Consider the following 20,236-nt stretch of genomic DNA (forward strand, 5'->3'; position numbering starts at 1 on the left):
AGACCTCACTTGTGTGAGACCTGTCCAGTAAAACAGGCTTGTTGTAATCTGTATCATGTGCAAGGGAATGCTTTTTTTTTTTAAGCCAGGTTGTAGTTTATCCCTTATAGGGAATTTGCGTTTTCTTTTCATTTTTTTTTTTGTCGAGGGTATAGCCAAGAACCCTCCCCATTCATGGCAAGATGATATTAATGAAGAAATTAGAAAAATACTTATGATAGTCTTAAGTATTTATACTCCACTGTGATAGATTTTTGATTCCAAAATGAAAGATTTGGCTTAGAACTTGGTGGCTGTGTGTACCTGCCTGGAGATCCGGGGTCTCAGGGCATCTCAAAGTGGACATCAGGGCTCCTGAGCATTGTTCCAATGAGCTGCCCAGGATGTGGTCAGGAGATGTTCTGTTTCTATATTGTGAGCCTTATTGTCAGGTACATTAAAAAAAATTTTTTTTTCTCCACTTGACACCTTAATTGATTTAATACAGTCAAGTCTTTGCCGGCACACTTCATATAGCTGGAGAAAGAGTATTTACAGTGGCCTAAAAAGGGGGAAGGTCTAAAAGTTAGGCTCTGGTAGTCTTACTACTTCTAGATATTCTTCAGCCATTTTTCTTCTAGGCTATGCCTGAGCTCTTGTTGATGTGAAGGGCAGGGAAGCATGGACGAGCTACTGCTGGCTGTTTTTATCACAACTTCAAGTAGCAGTCAAACCTGAATTACTTATTCTGTGTGACAGCCATCTCTCAGGATGCCTCTGTTTCAGATGACGACTTCATGTGTTAAAATGGGAAAACAAGAATTTATTTCAAGAGCTTAAAAAAAGCCATATTTTCTTACAATAATTTCCTTTAAAAGTTTCTTCATATCTAAGTGAGATTAATAATAGTTCAATTATCCATTATCCATTGTGGGGTAAGTTTTCATCCGAGGACTGCTCAGTTTTGGAGTGTGTGTGTGTGTGCGCGCGTGCGTATGTTTGTGTGTGTCCTTGAAGATAACAGTTGGTGAGCTGGCATGTTAAATGTTTGAGATTCTCTTCCCTACAACTTGGACACATCTTTGGGCAGTTAGAAAGCTACACACTATATTATATTAGTAGTGGAAACAACTTTTTTCTTTCAACTTTTTGAAATATATACAACATTGTGTGACTTTGTGTACAGTGTGTTGATTTTTATTTATTTGTTTTCCTAAGTTTAATTATTGACAGTAGGCTGAAGATTCCTCAAACATCCTTTTCTCTTTGTGCTTTAATTCTGATACTGTATGGGGTGGAAGTGATCGGGGGCTTTCTAGGCTTAGAAAGCCCCCAGCATCACATGTGAGCTGCAGAGTGGTCTTCATTGGCCTGTCCACTTGGTCACCCTTTTGTGCTCTTCAGTAAAGTGGTGGCGAGTCTTCCCTAAGGCCTAGAGAGTATGTCACTCTCTGGGCCTTAGGAAAGGAGCCTTCTCATCACTAGGAAAAGGCCCATCTTTAAAGTGGAGCTAGGAGGTGTTAGCTTTCCACAGAGACAGTTTCTGATCCCTGGGAGATCTGGATTCTTCTCCTGTGTCCACTTCCCAGCTTGCGTTCTATCCTGGGGCAAAGCCACCACCCAATTCCTTCTTACACCTGAGTGGAGGAATAATGCATGCTGACTTGATTTTCTCCTCAAATGCTACAAAATATTTAGTTGTAGGCAGTGCTAACATAATTAACCTAGAATCCTTGAGGAGGGGTCTCTGCTTTCTCTAAGCCTTAACAGTAGATATTAAATTTTCTCTGTCTTTTGCATACACACATGCTCTTATGGTTAAATGTTTTAGGGTAACAAAGCAACGACCATTATGGCACATTTATTATTCCCGGTTATGTGCTAAGTGCCTCCCATCAGTTATCACTTAAATCCTCCTAGTATTGCTACGAGGTAGGTGCATTATTCTCCCTATTTTACAGACGAGGAAATAAAAGAAGTAATTGGCCACTAAGTGGCAGACTTGGAATGCATTCAAGTTCAAAGTTTAAACTCTTAATCCTTGTGTTGTACACTGCCCGCATATTTGTTATCGTGCTTGCTTATGTTTGTATCTTTATAATCCTTATATAGCCTTGTTTATTCCTTATTATACCTTATCATGTTTCAAATAATAGTTTTGGGGAAACCAGTTCAGTGGATCCCTAAAAGATCTTTTTTTCTTGTTTTTTCTTATTGCCAATAGTATAGACATTATCTCCTTATGATGTTAATTTGGGGCGTTGAATTTTTCTTGTGTTAGACCCAGAGGCTGAAAGGCCAGGAAGAGGCAAAAGATGTCCTCTTGGTAGATCTTGGGTCAGTATGGACCAGACATAAAGAGCCTTCCCTTAATTGGTCCTGAACAGACAGTGACTGGGAAGAATATTAGTGTTTGGAAATTTTATTCACCCAGCAAATATTATTGCTCATCTAGTATATTCTGGGCAATGAATTGAACAAGACCCTCAAGAAGCTCATGGATTAAGGGTCAACAGGGAGAGATTTTGTCTTGACCTTTATCATTTATGAAGAGAAAAGCACGGTGTGGGGTTCCAGAGCACAAGCTTTAGGTAGACTGGCAGCGTTGGAATCCTCAGCATAGAACTGATTGGTATGTGACCTTGGCCAAGTGACCTCACCTCCATAAGCCTCTTTCCTTATATGTAAACTAGGAATAATAAAATAACTTTCTTTACAGGGTTGAGGTGAGCATTAAGACAGATAAGCTACATAAAATGCTTTGTACAGTGTCTGGTGGAGTAAATATATACTGTAATTGTTACTACACTACTTTTTTTTTTGCCTTGGATTGTACAGTTTGACTGTGGTTGATTATCATGTTTTCAACATATTTAGTGGAAAGGATAGAACTGTATTTTTTTAGCGAGCAGGTTTTCAATAAAATAGTCAATTTCAGGGAGAGGGACAGTTTATATATATTTAAGGCTTTCATAATGTTTTTGCCTGAATTGTAATAAGTGAACAATTGTTATATTTTAAATCATAATAAGTTGTCAATAGATAAAGTATTGTTGTCAGGCACTTAGGACATAAAGTTCTAAGCACTTTATGTCCTAACTCAGTTCCCGTAACAATTCTTTGAGGTAAATTTGCTCTGTGTCTGTCTAGACCTTTTTGAATGATTTATATTCTAATGGTATTTATTAAATACATAACTTTTCAAGAAAAATTTTAATTCCAGGAATGATTTTAGGAATAAGAGGGTAAGTGGTGTATAACTTTGCTGGATTGAACAAACTTGATGTCCCAAGCCTCTAATGAATGAATGCCAAGTATTCATTGAGATTGAACACATTTATATTGAACAGTCACTACATGTGTGATTCAGCTTAAGACCCTATAGAGGTTACAAAGATGAATAAGGAATGTTTACCTATTAGGGTAAATACAATGTGGGCACCATCTAACCTGCTTTCTGGTACTCTTAGATTGGTAGCTACCCATAACAAAGTGATGTGTTAAATTATCCCTCGCCAGTCCCCCCAGCCGACCAGCCTCGAGGTTCCTCCACTGCCTCCCACCCCATGGTATTACCGGCTGATTCCTCACCCAGATACTGACTGCAGAGCAACTGCAAGAGTCTTTGGGCTCCTGAACCACAGTTTGGAAATCACTGATTTACTGAGGACTTTTGGTTGATTTCACTATTATATATTTTCCAGTTTTTAAGTGAATGTGGTAAGAGGAAGGGGTCAGAGAGGACATTTTTACAGTGGTTGAAAATACCAGATGGAGTTTCTTGGTTTTTGGTGAAACTGAGGATTCATCTATATTTAAGAATGATAATGTATTGATATTACTGCTTCTCAGAAGATAGGAAAACCTAATTAGAAGTAATGTATAATTTCTGGAAAGTGAGGCAGGCTAATGATAGTTCAGCTCCTGGTTTTTGAAGAACTCCTTTATATTATTGCCTGTACCCTTCTATCCTCCTTGTGATGGAGAATTTGAGATCCAGAGAGGGTAAGTTACTTGCCTGTGGCAAAATACAGATCAGTGACAAACCAGGTCAGTGTCCAGGGCCTCGTGGATTCTAGCTCTTTCATGACAAAATAATAATCATGCTGATTCCTTAGATATACACAGCACAGTCTTGTGTGCCAGGTGGTTTCATGTCATTCATGAACATTGCACAGCCCTGGCAGGTAGAAATTATTAATAAATCTATTTTGTAAATGTGAAGATAAAGCTTCAAAAAGGGTCCAATTTGGAATGAATTAAGTAGCATCCAAGCCTTTTGACACTTTTTGGACAGTCCTCTGCCCCTGAACCGTGGCTTCTCTTGTACACTAGGGGGCAGCAATGCATTAGCGTTGTTTTCTGAATTCTGGGAAGATGCATGTCACATAGAAGGCAGTGACTAGATTTGAAAAGTAGAGTTTGTAAGGAGCATGTTCTAGAATCTTTTATTTTAAAAGGTACCTATAGTATCTGTCTACAGCTGATTTTCTTTTTTCCATACACCTACTGTACCCACATTGACACTTAAATGGAAATGGTCGTTATAAACAAGATAATAAATGTGGAGAGAATGAGCTGGAACCGGGGCATGAATTTGGTGTATAAGTTGAATAGTTTGTGCATAAAATTGTCAAACTCACGTTCAGGCAATTAAGCATTCCTGAAAGTCTGAAGTGAAACTTAAGACATTGACCATATATATTAATTTTTTAATTTAAGGCCCAGATTTAGATATATACACACACCTTTAGGATCCATGTGGCCATGGATTTTAGGTGCAGTAGTATTTTAATGAGGCCCTGGCATTTCCAATAGTCAGTCTCAACCAAATTTCCAATAAACCCTCCTCATGGAAACTCTGTGCTACCAGATAGAGACTCTTAGTGGGAGCAGGATTGCTCAGGGAGCTTTTTCAAACCTACACAAACACAATGCACAGGTGCCCACACACACCTACAAATACATATACTAAATTCTAGCAAGGGTTTTAGAAGAAAACAAATGTTTATGGTTGAAAACCACTTTTCAGAAATATAAAATGCCACAGCAAAGTAAAAGTAATAATTTTGCAACGTGCCCAAAATCATCCTCAGGGACAACATGGTCCTTGTTAAACATTTTCTTCTCGTGAAAAGGCCAGGATGAACGGTGAGGTGGTGAGTGTGTGTCCACTCGGGTGTGTGTGCGTGTTCCTCCTCATCAGTGCAGCCACTGGAACTGCGGGGTGTGCCTCAGACACAGCTTTTGATGCTTCGTGAACTGTATTCATAATTCTTATTGCCTTGTTTCATTGATCTAATCCCCTTGTGTTTCCCAGAACATCTCGCTTTGCCTCATTCCCTGAATACTTGGTAGTGCAGATAAAGAAGTTCACTTTTGGTCTTGACTGGGTTCCCAAAAAATTTGGTAGGTATCTTTTGCATGCTTTTGCTTGTAACATCAAATTAGCTATTTAAAAAACATGGCATGTGAAAGAGCCCATGTGGCTGGCTGCCAGAAACAGTTTCATTTCATTCTTTTCCTGTGATTCCCACTTTTCTCTTTTGAAAGATAAGAATATATGATAAGCACTGATAGTAAAAAAAAAAAAAAAAAAAAATTGCCACATGCTAACCCATCCCTCTAATAATGGGTTCTGGAATGACCAGATTCTAAGAGTGAAAACAGGAGCCTCACGTTAACAAACCATGCTTCTCGAACTTGAACAGATCTTGGTAAAATGCAGGTGCTGATTCAGCAGGTCTGGGGGTGGGAGGGCCCAGGAGTGCTTCATTCTAATACGTTCCCAGGTGATGCTGATGCTGCTGGTCTGAAAACCACGCTTGGAGGTGCAAGTAATTGAAAATATACTCTCCTCTTAGCATCTCGCCTCTGCCTCTGAAGCAGGCAGGTGTGGCTAATGACATTTGCTTAAGTCATACGCATTTTGTTAATAATAACATGAATATAGTCAGTTGTATTAAAAAGTCAAGAAAGGGACGTGACTTTGGCTGAAGTGGGCTTTCTTCTTGCTAATCTTAAAGGCCCTTGACCATTGTTAGAGGTTAGCTTTCCAGACAATGCAGAGGAACATTGTCTCCATCATCTCGATTGAACATCAAGGTGTTCCTAGGCTGTCCTCAGGGCCGTGGAAGGATGTACAGTTTTACCCTCTGATTTCTCAAGCAAGTACTTCAGACTGTTTGCCAGTCTTTTAAAGTTTTTATGTTTTTGAGCACTTAAAAAACAACAATCAGTCCCTATGCTGGTTAATTAAGCACTCATCTGCTCATCTGAAGGCGATAAGTAAAAAGAATGTAAAGTCGAGGGAGTGATTTCCCAGAAACCTCTGGCACTAACAGTTTGCATAGCACTTGTTTCCACGTGGCATTATGCAGCGTGTGAGCCTGTAGTTTATCCTGCTTTTCCTGGTGGAATAATTTTGTGGGCAGGGAGGAGGGCAGAGGGCAGGCTGCTTGTCACTCAGCCTTTCCTCCTTGGACCTGAGAGAGAAAACTGACTTCTCAAGACTTTGAACTGCTTTGGAAACAGTTTTCTTATTTTTCTTTGTCCTTCAAATATCAGTAAAGGATAAAAAACTCAGATCAGATTTCACAGTCTTGCTGAAATTAAAGCAGCCTCAAAGCTTTCTTTAATGAACCTGAAATTTTTTGTTGAGGAACAGTTGTATTGATTTTGTTGGTCAGACATTGTGTTTGATTTTGCTGTCTGCTGAGATTTAAATTTTTTTTTAACTAAGCCTTTTCTTTGGGTGGTGGTTTTAAAAATAGGATTTACATACCTAGCATCATAATTGGTTTTGGGGATAGTATTTTCAGGTTCTGTTTGCAAGCCCGAGAGACATGTCCTCTGCCAACATTTGAACCCATTTTCCACTAGGACCATATCCGAATGTGTGCAGTTATAAATCTCAACAGTTTGTTAGACTGATACATTTTGTATTTGAGTAAGTCAACACAATGACAACTGGGCTGAGAAGTTAAAAAAAAAAATGTTCCTCAAGACAAATACATTTGAGGTTCAATTAATTTCTTTAAAGCTTCATTCTCTATTACCTTAGGTAGAATAATCACAGTACCCATCATGATCTGAGAAAAGGCATAAACTACAGGTTGCAAACTCAGATGCCTAATAAGGACAGGGTGATAATGTAAATAAAAGAAGTAGGCTGGGTGTAGGAAACAGGTAGCGATAGCAGTCTTGGTCTTTCTTGGGTGTTCCCATTTTGCATGAAGACGTGGATTAAGAAAACATTTCTCTGCCATAAGAATCAGAATAGCACAAATATGATGCTCAGGGTCGTGGGAGTGGTGGGTCTGTGACGGACGGGCACGGAGGGTACACGGTGCCCTAGAGTGGGAGCTAAAGATCAGCCCCAGGCGGTTGTTGCTGCGTGAGACTCTGCTACAGGTGTTTGTTTTTCAAAATGAGTTGGAAATCTGGATTTCTGAATTACATTTTCCAATTTAAAAATTGGAATTTGTTGCCAACATTTTAAAAACATCAAGCAGAAAGTGTCTACAAGTGTTCTATGGGCTCCCGGTTTTCAACCTCTGGTTTCCCTCGTTTGTTCTTGTTCAGTGTGAAACCCTGCCTCTGTGTTTCCCCTGACTGCATTAAAATCCTATCAGTCTCAGTGAGTCTTCTGGTCCCGTGATTTACTCCAGGGAACTGTAAAGCATCCCTTGGCTCTGCCTAGACACTTGTGCATAGAGTTAATGGTGTTGGATTTAGGAGGTGGTTGTGGGTATTTGGAGAGCCCAGTGAATATAATCTCTCTCGTTTTGCAGATGTTTCTATTGATATGCCAGACCTACTTGATATCAACCATCTCCGAGCCAGGGGGTTACAGCCAGGAGAGGAGGAACTTCCGGACATCAGCCCCCCCATAGTTATTCCTGATGACTCAAAAGGTACCATCTTCTGCTAGGAGGATCTTCTCGACCCCTCCCCCCTCCTGTGCTGGAATGGTCCCTTTTCTTCCACCGCTCCCTTGTCCCTTGGTGCCTTCCTGTGTTGCAACCCACTGTGGACACACAGAAGTGAAGCCTGGCTGCAACTGTAAGCTTACAGTAGTCATGGGAAGAGGCACAGAGACCCATCGTGAGTGGTCGAAATGGGCCCGTGGAAATCACTGGCAGCAGAGGGCAGCAAATCTCCAGAAAGTTTTTAGGTTACGTTGCCTCTGACTTTGCCTCCCTCCCTGCCTCCCTCTTTCCCCTAATGGGCCTGTGGGGAAGAGAAGGGGTGTGTTTTCAGTGGGCTCTTCGTCTGGGGGAGCTGTATCCTTGGAGTACCTTTAGAGAACCGAAAAGGGAAATTCAACCGTGTGTGTTGGTTTTAAAAATCTTGCCCATGTCTCACCTCCCCATCTTTGTCACTGCTTCATAGCAAGGGAGCGGTTTGGGTTTCTCTTACTCTCTGAACCTTAAAGTAGTCCTTGTTCAAAATACTTAACTTTTAAAGGGAAAAGGACATGCAAAAAATGATTGCCTTTGTGAGTCCAAAAGCAGTGTGGAGAAATCTTGGTTTCATTATTAGCTCAGTTATTCTGGTGAAATCACTTTCATTCTGGCTTTGTTTGCCCACCTGTTTACTGTTCACCTTCGTAATGAGTTAATTAGGTACATTAGCTAATAGTGCCAGATGGCTGGGGGCCCTGCCACCACAGGATTTCCATCAGCTGAGCAGTGTATATTATTGGTGACCATGTTGGGGTAAGGTGAATCCAGGAGGAGCAAGCTAGGATTCAGCGTCGGCACCTGTGTTACATTATTCTCTAAATTACAGAGGACGGAGAGCAGGGAAGGGGCCTGTAGGTGGGGCAGCCTGGGTTATGTGGGGTACAGGTGGTTCATTAAAGAGGTTCTAGAAAGAAGAGATCAGTCTTGAGTGTCAGAGAAATACAAGATGGTTTATTACCATTGCTCCTGCTTTCTCTCATGTTCAGTAACAGTCCTTGGTTTGTAATTATACAGAGTTCTTAGAAGTACAGGGAGAGAAATTATTTAGTTCAATAAGATGATAAGCAGAGCGTCTTGCTTATCTGCTCTAAATGCCTGAAACCTGGTATTCTCCCTCCTTCCTGGAATGACTTTATGTCATGCAGGCTGGGGTGGTCTGACGGGGGGACGGAGGGGCTGACAACAGTGTGGGATCTCAAGGGGGGGTGGGTGGTGAGCAAGTGCTCCGGATTAACTCTTTTTCTTTCTCCAGAACACTTTGCCGTGGTTTGGTCTCACTTCCCTCCCTGTCCTTTAATTTCCAGATCGCCTGATGAACCAGTTGATAGACCGTATGTATCTTTTATGTTTTTTTCTCAGTGTCCTACTGTTGTTACCGGTCTAACTCATTTATCTGTGGGATTCAGTAAAGGGGCATTGTTCTGTACCTGTGTATGTGCAGCTTTTCCGGGTGGGCACAGTCCTTGGTCTGCAAGTTGAGGTAGCAGCAAATCTAAACCAGTGACATGGTGATTAGGTGGCCCTGTGGTTCACGAGAGTGAACATTAGTGTGAGAGCGAAGCAGCCCTGAGCTGGAATCTCAGCTCTGCCATTTGTGACTGTGTGATCTAGAATCATTAACTTAACTTCTCTGAGCCTCAGTTTCCTCGTGTGTGAACGGGGGATAATGATGCCATTTCTTCCCTCTTTGGCCCCGAGTAGGCCTCCTTCTGCAGTGATGGCACAGTGGCCTGTCACTTTTTCCACTCCTGCTTCTGGACACATAATGAAGGTCTACCACTGACAGGACGTGGTAGTATTAATTAATACTCTTAAGGGTGTTAGTTCCATCTGATTGTTTGTCAATTTTGTAGTCGTTTAGTTCTTGTAATTACCTGTGAGAGTTGATACTCTTGATTTTCTAAAGAACATGAAAAAAATAAACTATTTACAGTGAATATTTAGATATTAATTAGCAGGAAGGAGGAGTGTGTAACAAAATACTCTGAATCTTTTTGTCTACAAAACCTTTCTGGAGACACTTGTTAATGTAGAAGTTCAAGTGTTTTACTTTGCAAACGCTTTACGTGATTGATCACATGGCTTAGACCTCCCTGTTTCCTTTCTGGGGCCAATTTTGATTTGCTGATTGCTGGGAAAGGCTGTTAGGGTCAGCGAGCGTCATGGGCGAACCATTGCCTCTGTAAATAATCTGATTGTAATGATAACAATATTTTTGAATGGTTACCATGAGTCATGTTGAGTTTATTACTCCATAAATTCTTTCAACTGTATTTAACTGTACTATTAATACAAAGCCCAGATTCTTGTTTGAATGTCACGGTAAGAAGGGCAGAGTAGGTGACCTTTTATAGAGGATAAAACTGAGACCTAGGAAAGTTCAGAGACCCAAGAGCTAGGACCAGAGCCAGGGCTAGGCATCAAGCATGCTTTTCATGTCACTCGACCTTTTCTGGAATGTGAGGAGTTTCGATGCCCCTGACCCTGCAGAGAGCCAGCCTCCAGGATCTTGCCCCAGGGGAAGTGATGGGTGGTTGGAACTGTGTCAGAGCCTGTGTGACAGTGAGCATTCAGCCATTTTCCATTTTCCCCCTGATCTAAGCCTGCTGTCTTATCAGCAATAACCTATGTTTAGCAGGAGAAAACAGTATTATCTTGGGTTAATTTACATTTATATCCTACCTTTCTCAGATATTTAAAAGGAATAACTTTGATTATTTTCTTATTCTAAAGTGAAAAGATATGTAGAAATTATGGATTGGTGAAAACAGTCATCTCTGGTTTCATCTATAACCACTATTAACATTTGGCATCTGTCCTGCTACTGTTCTTTGCCTGTGCCTGGCTCACTGTATTTTCCCCAAAATGCAATTATACATTTTCAATTTAATATACTATTATATACATGCATACATTTATTAAGCTGCATTACTTTAACTGCATTCTGGGGAACAGGGTCTTTTACAAGGTGTTGAAAAGTATTCTGTAGAAAGAGTTTCATAGTTTCTTTACCACAGGAGTCTTTGTTGTTGTTGTTACTAAAATTTTAAAATATTTTTAATATTTTATTTGACTGAAGTATAGTTGATTTACAATGTGTTAGTTTCAGGTGTATAGCACAGTGATTCAGTTATACATATATATATATATATATATACACATATATATATATATTCTTTTTTTAGATTCTTTTATAGGCTACTGTAAAATATTGAGTATAGTTCCCTGTGCTATACAGTAGGTCCTTGTTGGTTATGTTTTATATATAGTAGTGTGTATGTGTTAATCCCAACCTACTGCAGGAGTCTTTATTATAGGACTTTAGAATTTTCACTACATTAATGCACACTGTGAATTTCTAGAGAGAATTGAGAATGCAGGCTTAAAAAACTTATTTGACCATGGAAGTCCCTTGTTTTGTGGTTCAGTAATTACATCTCTCTTAGAACACTAGGATTCTCTAGAACACATTTAGGGAATCACTGCTGTCCTACATCATTGCTTTCTTAAAATTTTATCTTGATAGGATGTTTTGTATATCCTCTTGAGAGAGAACTTTGGTAAATACATTTTCAGTACAATTTTTGTAGAACAGATGTCTCTGTTCTTCAGTTCTTCTACTGATTGCTGTCTTTGGCAGAGTTTTCAGTAGACTACAGACCTCAGGACATGGAAAATATAAGGGGTATGTTTTGTGTTCCTGTTCCCTCCCCACCTTTGGTATAATTTGAGAGCACTTTGTAGGTGTGTATGTGCACACACACACGGACATACATACACACCCATGTACAAGTATACCTATGCATACAAGCATGTATATGTGTGCATACACATACAGATCTATATTTATGTCTGTGTATCGATAAACACGCACCTCTCTACCAATATCTATATATTATTGTGAAAAGAAAACAAAATCTGTGTCTAAACCGAAGTTAGGTTTGTAAAGCAATCTTTTTTAATATCTTAAATATATACAATTAACAAACACATTCTTTTGTCATAACATTGGGCTCTCCATTTCTCAGAGCTGATTATATTCTTTGATTGCTAATATATCTAAAAGCCTGCTATACCCTTCTGTGAGATTTAAGGAATAGGCTTTTTGGCCTGTAGATAATGCTTTTCTCTTCAAATTTCAGCAGTCCATAGGAGAGGCTGCTGTAGTGGTCTTGAGAGTGATGTAAGAGACTGAAATGTTCTGGGAATACACTAGATCTCCCCATAGGAAATTAGAGAGTTGTTTTTCAGTGCTTGGATTGTTCAGGTAATTACCATGGTTCCTATTTAGGTCAAAGATTAAAACTCAACTCAAATAGCTTAATATTTGGATGGCTTAAAACAAAACACAGTTAAACCACCATGTACATATTAAACAAAATAGCCCGTTCTTTGGGTAGCATGTGGATAAGGGGCGAAGAGAAGCTAAGACAAGAAGAAATAGGGTTGACTTTTTTACACCAGAATATCCTGTGTGCTCTGTAGCATCAGACATCGATGAGTCATCGGTGATGCAGCTGGCCGAGATGGGTTTCCCTCTGGAAGCGTGTCGGAAGGCTGTGTATTTTACTGGAAATATGGGAGCCGAAGTGGCCTTCAACTGGATCATTGTTCACATGGAAGAGCCAGGTAGGTGGTCAGAAAATGGGATGGCTTTGGAATCTGATGTGATCCTCAGTGATGTTAACCCTTGGTCCTACTGCGTCCTCTGGATGTGTCCCAGAAAATGACCTTTCAGCTCATAATCTGCTGCATGAGGCTGGGGGATGGTTATTTTGCCCATGTAGCAAAGTCACAATCTTTGTCTTTCCTCCTTTTTTAAATAATAGCTTTGTTGAGATTAATTCACCCTCTTAAATTGTATAATTCAGTAGCAAAAAGACCATTGGAAAGATATGGGATAAACTTCTAGCTATGAGGAGGACTTGAGATAGAAAAATGTGCGTGAAGAAATAGGAGCTGTTTAGTTAGCTTTTACTTTTATCCACTTTATTAAGCTATAATTCACATACCATATAATTTCCTCATTGAAAGTGTACATTTCAGTGTTTTTTTTAGTAGATTCACAGAGTTGTGCCACTATCACCAGTTAATTTCCAAAAAGAAATTCTGTACACGATAGCAGTCCCTTTCGCATTTCCCCTGCTCTCTCCAGCCCCCGACAATCACTAGCCTACTTTCCGACTCTGTGGATTTGCCTGTTACGGATGTATACAAATAATCATACAATATGAGATCTTTTGTTTTTGGCTTCTGTCACTTAGCATAATGCTTTCAAGGTTCATCTATGTTGTGGCATGTATTGGTACTTCATTCCTTTTTACGGCTGAATAATAGTCTGTTGTATGGATGTACTATATTTTATTTATCCTTTCATCTGTTGGTAGACATTTGGGTTGTTTCCACTTTTTGGCTATTATGAATAATGCTGCTATAAACATTTTGTGTACAAATTTTTATGTGGACATGTTTTCATTTGTTTTGAGTGGAATTGCTGTGTCATATAGTAACTCCACATTTGACTTTCTTAGAAACCACCAAATTGTTTTCAACAGTGGCTGTACAACATTCCCATCAGCAATGTATGAGGGTTCCAGTTTCTCCACATCCTCACCAACCCTCGTTATTGTTTTTATTATACCCAATCCATTGGATGAGAAGTGGTATCTCATTGTCGTTTTGATTTGCATTTCCCTAATGGCTAATGATGAACATCTTTTCATATGCTTATTGGCCATTTATGTATCTTTGAAGAAATGTCTCTTCAAATCCTTTGCCCATTTTTAATGAGGTTATTTGTATTGTTGAATTCTAAGAGCTCTGGATACAGGTACCTTATCAGATACATGATTTTCTCCCATTGTGTGGGCTGTCTTTTCACTTTCTTGATAGTGTCCTTTGAAGCACAAAAGTTTTTAATTTTGATGAAGTCCAATTTGTTTGTTTTTTTCTTTTGTCACTTGTGCTTTTGGTGTACCTGAGAAACCATTGCCTAAACCAAGGTCACAGAGATTTTCTCATATGCTTTCTTCTAAGAGTTCTGTAGTTTTAGCTCTGACATTTAGGTCAATGATCCATTTGGAGTTAATTTTTACGTATGGTGTAAGGTAGGGGTCCAACTTTATTTTTTTTGCATGTGGATATGTAGTTGTCTCAGTACTATTTGTTGAAAAGACTGTCCTTTCCCCTTTGAATGGTCTCGGTAGCCTTGTTGAAAATCAGTTGACCATAGGTATGTGGGTTTATATCTGAACTCTCAATTCTATTTGATTGGTCTGTTGATCTATATGTTTACCCTTATGCCAGTCAGTACCAGACTGTCTTGATTATTTTAACTTTAGGTATTTTTTCTTCTTAGCTCTAAAATGTTGTTTATTTCAAGACCCCCCATAAAAGAAAAGGGCCTGAGTGTGACTATTTTCCCCAGATTTTGCCGAGCCGCTGACCATGCCGGGTTACGGAGGAGCAGCTTCTGCTGCAGCCTCTGCTGGGCTGGATAACCAACCTCCGGAGGAAACTGTAGCTCTCATTACCTCCATGGGATTCCATCGAAATCTGGCTCTTCAGGCGCTACGAGCAACGGTAAGCCTGGGAGACTGTATGTGAACACCTTCTTCTTGTTGGAGGTAGTTTGTGTTTTGTCAGTAGAGACTGAAACTTTCCAATGTCCTTTGATCGTTTTGAATCATGTCTGTCTCATGCCATACCCCACCACACCCCACAAAGATTTATTTGTGTGTAGTATATATAAAGCTAAAATAAATGATTGAGGGAATCATACAGAGATTTTAAGAATAAGGAGATATTTTAAAAAGGAGGGAGATAATACACTGGGGGCAAGTTGACCCAGCTGAAAGAAACTCTGTATCATCTTAATATTTATAAGCATGAGGTCAGAGACTTGACTTGGAGTTTGCTTGTGGCCTTAGAGCAAAGAGGGATGCTTGAGATTCTGTGTTCAATAAGGCAGTTCTTTTGGAGAAATGGTGCTTTTTTGATACCAAGACCTTGGAGCAGTGTCTCTCAAAAGTCCTCATAGAGAAGTCTCCTTGGAATTCTCTGCTTTTGTTTCTCTCTACAGAGAGAGAGCGTTTTTCAGGTATTTGTGAAGTCCTGATATTATCAGGAAAGAAGGGACCAGGAAACAGGAGGGTAGACGGAACCTTTCCTTTTGCAGTGCAGATATCTGTTTAGTATTGAGGGAGGAAAGTACTTTTTTTTTCACACCGTAATCCATTTTTGAGTGTATATCTGCTCCTAATTCCTTCTTGCTTATCCTGACTGGTTGCCTGCTGAGGTCCCTTGCTGAGGTCACCGCGGCTCTGTCCTGGCTCTGGGCAGTGTGGCTGGAAAAATCTGTTTCCCTTTAAAAACCAGAGTTTGTTTATGCGGGGTACTTATGCCCCAATTATTTTACTTGCTTGACTGTTTAATTGGAAAGTCTAACTACATCTAAACAAATTCTTTAACTCACCAAGTGATACCACAAAGGGAGAAGACAGAAATGTTTTTATGATCCATTGATTCGAATTACATGGAGTTCAGTTTAAAACAATGTAACTTAACTAACCAGTGTCGTCATCATTAATCAAGGCATCAGTCTTGTCTCTACTGCAGTTCAACCACTTTGCCAACATTTAGGAGAGGAGCTCTGACACAGTACTCATGTTGGCTTCCCTCTACCCTGCATGGTTATCTGCACAAAATACAGTTGGTAGAGAAGATAGCGTGTGCGATTAGTGTGGCTTTGGAAAAGGCTGCACTGAAACAGATGCCTTTCTCTTTGGCATTTTGCCTCCCATCATTATCAGCATCAGCCCACAGAAATGCCGAGCTAAGACTGATATGGGCTTTGCAGTGCCGACCTGCTGCTGTGAGCTGTTTTCCAGCGAATCCAGTTACAGACTTCGGTTGGGAGACTTGCAGAATGTCCACGGAAAGTGTGTTTCATATGCAGGGTCAGAGCTTCTCACTCAGAGGCACTTAGGAGTAATGAATTCAAGCCTCCTGTCCTATCTGCTTGACATCCTGGTTCAAATGGTCAGGATATAATGAGGCCCCGGGACTGCTTACATTGTAAAAATGTTTTGTTTTATTAGAATAGTAACCTGGAAAGAGCACTGGATTGGATCTTTAGCCACCCTGAGTTTGAGGAGGACAGTGACTTTGTGATCGAGATGGAGAATAACGCCAACGCGAACATTATTTCCGAAGCCAAACCTGAAGGACCTAGAGTCAAGGATGGATCTGGAAGTAAGTTCTTGACTTAGCGATTGTCTGAGCAGTCGTGATTGTACATTCGGTTCGTGACCTTCCCTCCCACTCCCGAATATTAAAACCTTTGCCATCATTTAAAAGTTAGCACAGATCCCAGCTTCTCGTAAGTGGTGCACTTGGCCACTTTGCATAGGCCAGGGTGATCTGAGGAAGTCTTGGGCGGACTCAGTCATGTCACCTGGTAGTGTGTGTGCCTCAGTTTAGTGCCAGCTCTGACTCTGTCGTCTGAGGTGAAATTTCATCGTGGACCATGCACGTTTTTGTCCAAAAGAGAGCATTTATTTTTGTGGTGGTATTTTTGAAGAGTTGAAAAGCAGTCTTATAACCTTGACCCTGTCGTTGCTCATGATCATTTTCTGAAGGGCTGTCAGGATGGCAGGAAGATGTGCCGTAGGCCCATGGGGAGCCTTCCATCAGTGAACACTTACATATGTCACTCTGTGCCGACTAGGGCTCTAAGCACTTTACCTAAGCACTCATTTAATCCTCACTACACCCATTTTACTGGTGAGAAAACAGAGGCATAGAAAGATGAGGTAACCTTGCCCAAGGTCACATAGCTCTTCAGAGGTGGAGCCAAGATTCAAAGTCAGAATACTGTTCTTCAGCCCCGTGATACCCTTCTTCTCGGGCTGTGCTTGCCTACAGGGTCGGAGCCCGACGGCTGTCAGCCCCTGCGGTCAGGTCCCAGCCTGCTTGGCTCTCAGTGTTATCTCCTCTGCAGCCCCAGACCTACAGCTCACGTGCCTGCTATGGTACCACACCACCAGCCTGCTCATCCGTCCTCAACCGTCTTCTCCCTACTTCCAGGCCTTCGTTCAGGCTAATCCTTAGCTGCGAACTGCCCCTTTTTTCCCATCACAGCACACTAAAATCCTCATCGTTATTCAGAACTTGGCCACAGATTCCATTTCTCTGGACCACTTTCCCAGGTTCTTGTCATAATTGGTCCCTCTTTACCTCACATGCTAGTAGTAATTATACCAATATTAACAATCCTTCCACTTGTGTCACGTTTCATCTTCACAGTAACCCTGTGGGGTAGGTACCATTATTATCTCCATGCCACAGATGGAGAAACTGAGGCAGAGAAGGCAAAGTAACTTGACAAGGTCACTGTGCTGGTGAGAAGTAGAACCGGAATTCCAACCCAAGCAGCCTCCCTGCAGAGCCCGTGCCTGCAGCCACTGTAACGTAGTGTTTGTTCTGTTTTTAGAGGTATCAGATTCATCTTGAGATAAAATTAGTTGGGTAAATACCTGTGTCTCCCAGCTGACTGGGAGCTCATGGAGGACAGAGGCTATTTTACTTTTATAAAGCTTGTGGTGTCCAGTGCCTAGAAAGTATCAAGTAAATAATAATTGGATTTAATTAAATTTACCATAACAGCATTTGCTCCTATGATCGTATGGCTGTAGCTCTACTCATTAATGGTCTTACCAGACCTAACACATATGTATTGATATAGCTCTAGAGACAGAGAGGGGGAGGGAAACTTTCTTCTTCTTTTATAGAAAATAGGAATTTCTTCACTGAAGTTGTTTTAATCCAACTAGACTGGAAAAGGATGAGCTGCAGTTCTCCCGACTTCCACATTCATCTAAAGGGTCTTGTATTACTTTTTGGAAATCATTGGCTTGCTTGAAACATTAAAAGCTGTTATGGACAAGCATTATTCAATAATTCACGAGCAGGACTTATTATGTGTTACATGTCCATCGGTTCACTCCTTCCTTGATTTTCAGTAATGGACTCTTCTTTAGGGAAGGTGAGTTCTTGCAGAAAGAATAAACCACAAGATGGGGCCGCTGTAGAGCTGCCAAGGTATTTGGCTTCAGAGGGAAGGAGAGTCTGATCGTTAGGGTTTCCTGTCTTCTGATGGAGCTTGGAGGGACCAACCATTCTCTCAGAGATGGTCATTAATTATACAGAACAGCCACATCCTCTCCTCGGGCTTACTGAACTCAGAGTGACCTGCACGTATTCCTGGTTTTTGAGTTGCATCCTTGAGTAGGATGTCATGATGATGTTTTTCAGCACCCTTGAATTTAAAGGCACTCTGGGCCAAACTCTATGGCTTTACTCCTCATTGCTCCCAAATTTTGGCACTTATGAGTGAGGGTGGGGAAGGAGAGAGTGATGCACTATGAGAAATCACATATGGGATATGCAGAATCTAAGGGCAGCAGGAGGTGAAAAATTTAATTATGAAAAAAGCATAAACCACCCTAACTCACCAAATGCATTCTGCACTGGATTTTATAGAAGAACAGACGTTTTTAAAGTAACTTTTCCATCAGTGTGTCTGGCCCATGGGAGGTGATCAGCAAGTGAATGATTGAATGAAGAATGAAATGAATGCCAGGTGGTAGTGGTCACAGGGATAGTTTTTTTAATTACCTCTACTAAGTACCATTTGGAGGAATTAGCGGTGTACTGTTGCATTCTATTCTATTCCCTTTTCACAGGAAAGGGAAAAAGATGATTTCTTGTACTCTGCTGCATTAGCACCTGAACTCATATGTCACTTTTTTTCCTTTTACAAAAATTAACATTTATGTTGTTTCTTTTTCTTATAATTAAAAGGATGTATAATAATTTTAGCAACTGGAGAAAATACAGATATAGGAAAAGAGGAAAACAAAAATTACAATCCTGCTACCCGGTCATAACCCAGTCACTGTTAAATGTTTTGTGTATATTCTTTAGACCTTTCTTTGCAAATATATAAAAATGAATATAAAAATGTATATAAGAATATAGCATTCTATTCTATACATGCTATTTAAAAAAATTTGAAGTATAGTTGATTTACAATATTATATTAGTTTCAGGTGTACAACATAGTGATTCAATATTTTTATAGCTGACACTCCACTTATAGTTGTTACAAAATAATGACTATATTTCCCTATTCTGTACAAGATATCCTTGTGGCGTATCTGCTTTACACTATACGTGCTATTTTATAGTCTGCTCTTTCCGTAACTGTGGGTGTACTTTATGTAAATCTAGGCCATTGAACATATATTAATATTCCATTGTACCATAATATATATACCTAATCTTAGGCTAGTTGTTGTTTAAATAAAAGACGATTTCAGAAAGAGTTTTAAATAATGGGGTTATTTGCACATTTGGAAGGTGATGGCAGTGATTTTTAAATAACACATTTCTTAAAGGATGAATGCAGTTCACAGAAGTACAACAAATGCCTCTTTCAATCTCTATCCAGGCAACAAACATTTGTTCATCTTTTCAGTTTCTTTCATTTCTTCCCTCCTCCACCCCCTCCCTTCCTTTTTTCTCTATTAAAAATAATGCTGTAATGAACATTCTTGAGCTCTCCCTTATTATTTCTTTAGGGTAAGTTTCTGGAAGTGAAGTTTTGGGGTCAAAACTGCGTATTTTTGAGTTGTAAATACAGATGATCCCATCACCAACCTCCCCACACCCTGCCCCGCCCAAAACACAGCCCTGCGCTCCTGGTTCCCTGTCCTTCCCAACAGTGCTGTTGGCCGAGCACTCTTCATGTGTTTTATATCTTTATTGCCTAGTTGTTTTTCTTGTGTTAACCGCTTCCTCATTTCCTTTGCCCATTTTCCCATTTTTATTGAGGTTTTTAGATTTTTTTTTTTATTGATTTGTATGAGAGTTTCAAATACTGTAAATTAGTTTGGGAATACCTCGTAGCTTTACAATATTGAGTTTTTCTGGCCAGAAACATGTTACCCTTTTCCTTTGCTTTGTATCCCCCTTCTCCCACCCCTGCAGAGCTATACGGTTTTCTCTATAAACATCTGCCTTTTTGGTTTAGTTCTCAGAATTACATTTTCTATGTTACTTATGAAAAACATTTTTCCCCATTATATTTTCGCAATTGTTCCTGCTGAATTTTGGAAAGTTCCTGGTCTTGTAATTGGCCATTCTCCAGGGATTTGATTAGAATTACATTAAATTACATTAAATTCATAGGTTCCACTCCGGGAGATGTGTATTCTGTGTAGGTGAGT

At 40.1% G+C, this 20,236-nt stretch overlaps 1 protein-coding gene across 4 annotated transcripts in view; it reads left to right on the forward strand.

Annotated features, from left to right (window-relative positions):
* The window catches only part of USP13 (ubiquitin specific peptidase 13), a 136,242-nt gene that overhangs the window by 78,440 nt on the left and 37,566 nt on the right, over positions 1-20,236 (forward strand). For all 4 annotated transcript variants that reach the window (XM_060150053.1, XM_060150050.1, XM_060150051.1 and 1 more), the window contains exons 14-19: positions 5,300-5,388; positions 7,773-7,895; positions 9,251-9,277; positions 12,432-12,575; positions 14,374-14,528; positions 16,046-16,199. In XM_060150053.1, the coding sequence (XP_060006036.1) occupies positions 5,300-5,388; positions 7,773-7,895; positions 9,251-9,277; positions 12,432-12,575; positions 14,374-14,528; positions 16,046-16,199 (692 nt within the window). The remainder of the gene's footprint in view (positions 1-5,299; positions 5,389-7,772; positions 7,896-9,250; positions 9,278-12,431; positions 12,576-14,373; positions 14,529-16,045; positions 16,200-20,236) is intronic.

Source organism: Lagenorhynchus albirostris, chromosome 5, assembly GCF_949774975.1.
Source record: "Lagenorhynchus albirostris chromosome 5, mLagAlb1.1, whole genome shotgun sequence".
NCBI lineage: Eukaryota > Metazoa > Chordata > Mammalia > Artiodactyla > Delphinidae > Lagenorhynchus > Lagenorhynchus albirostris.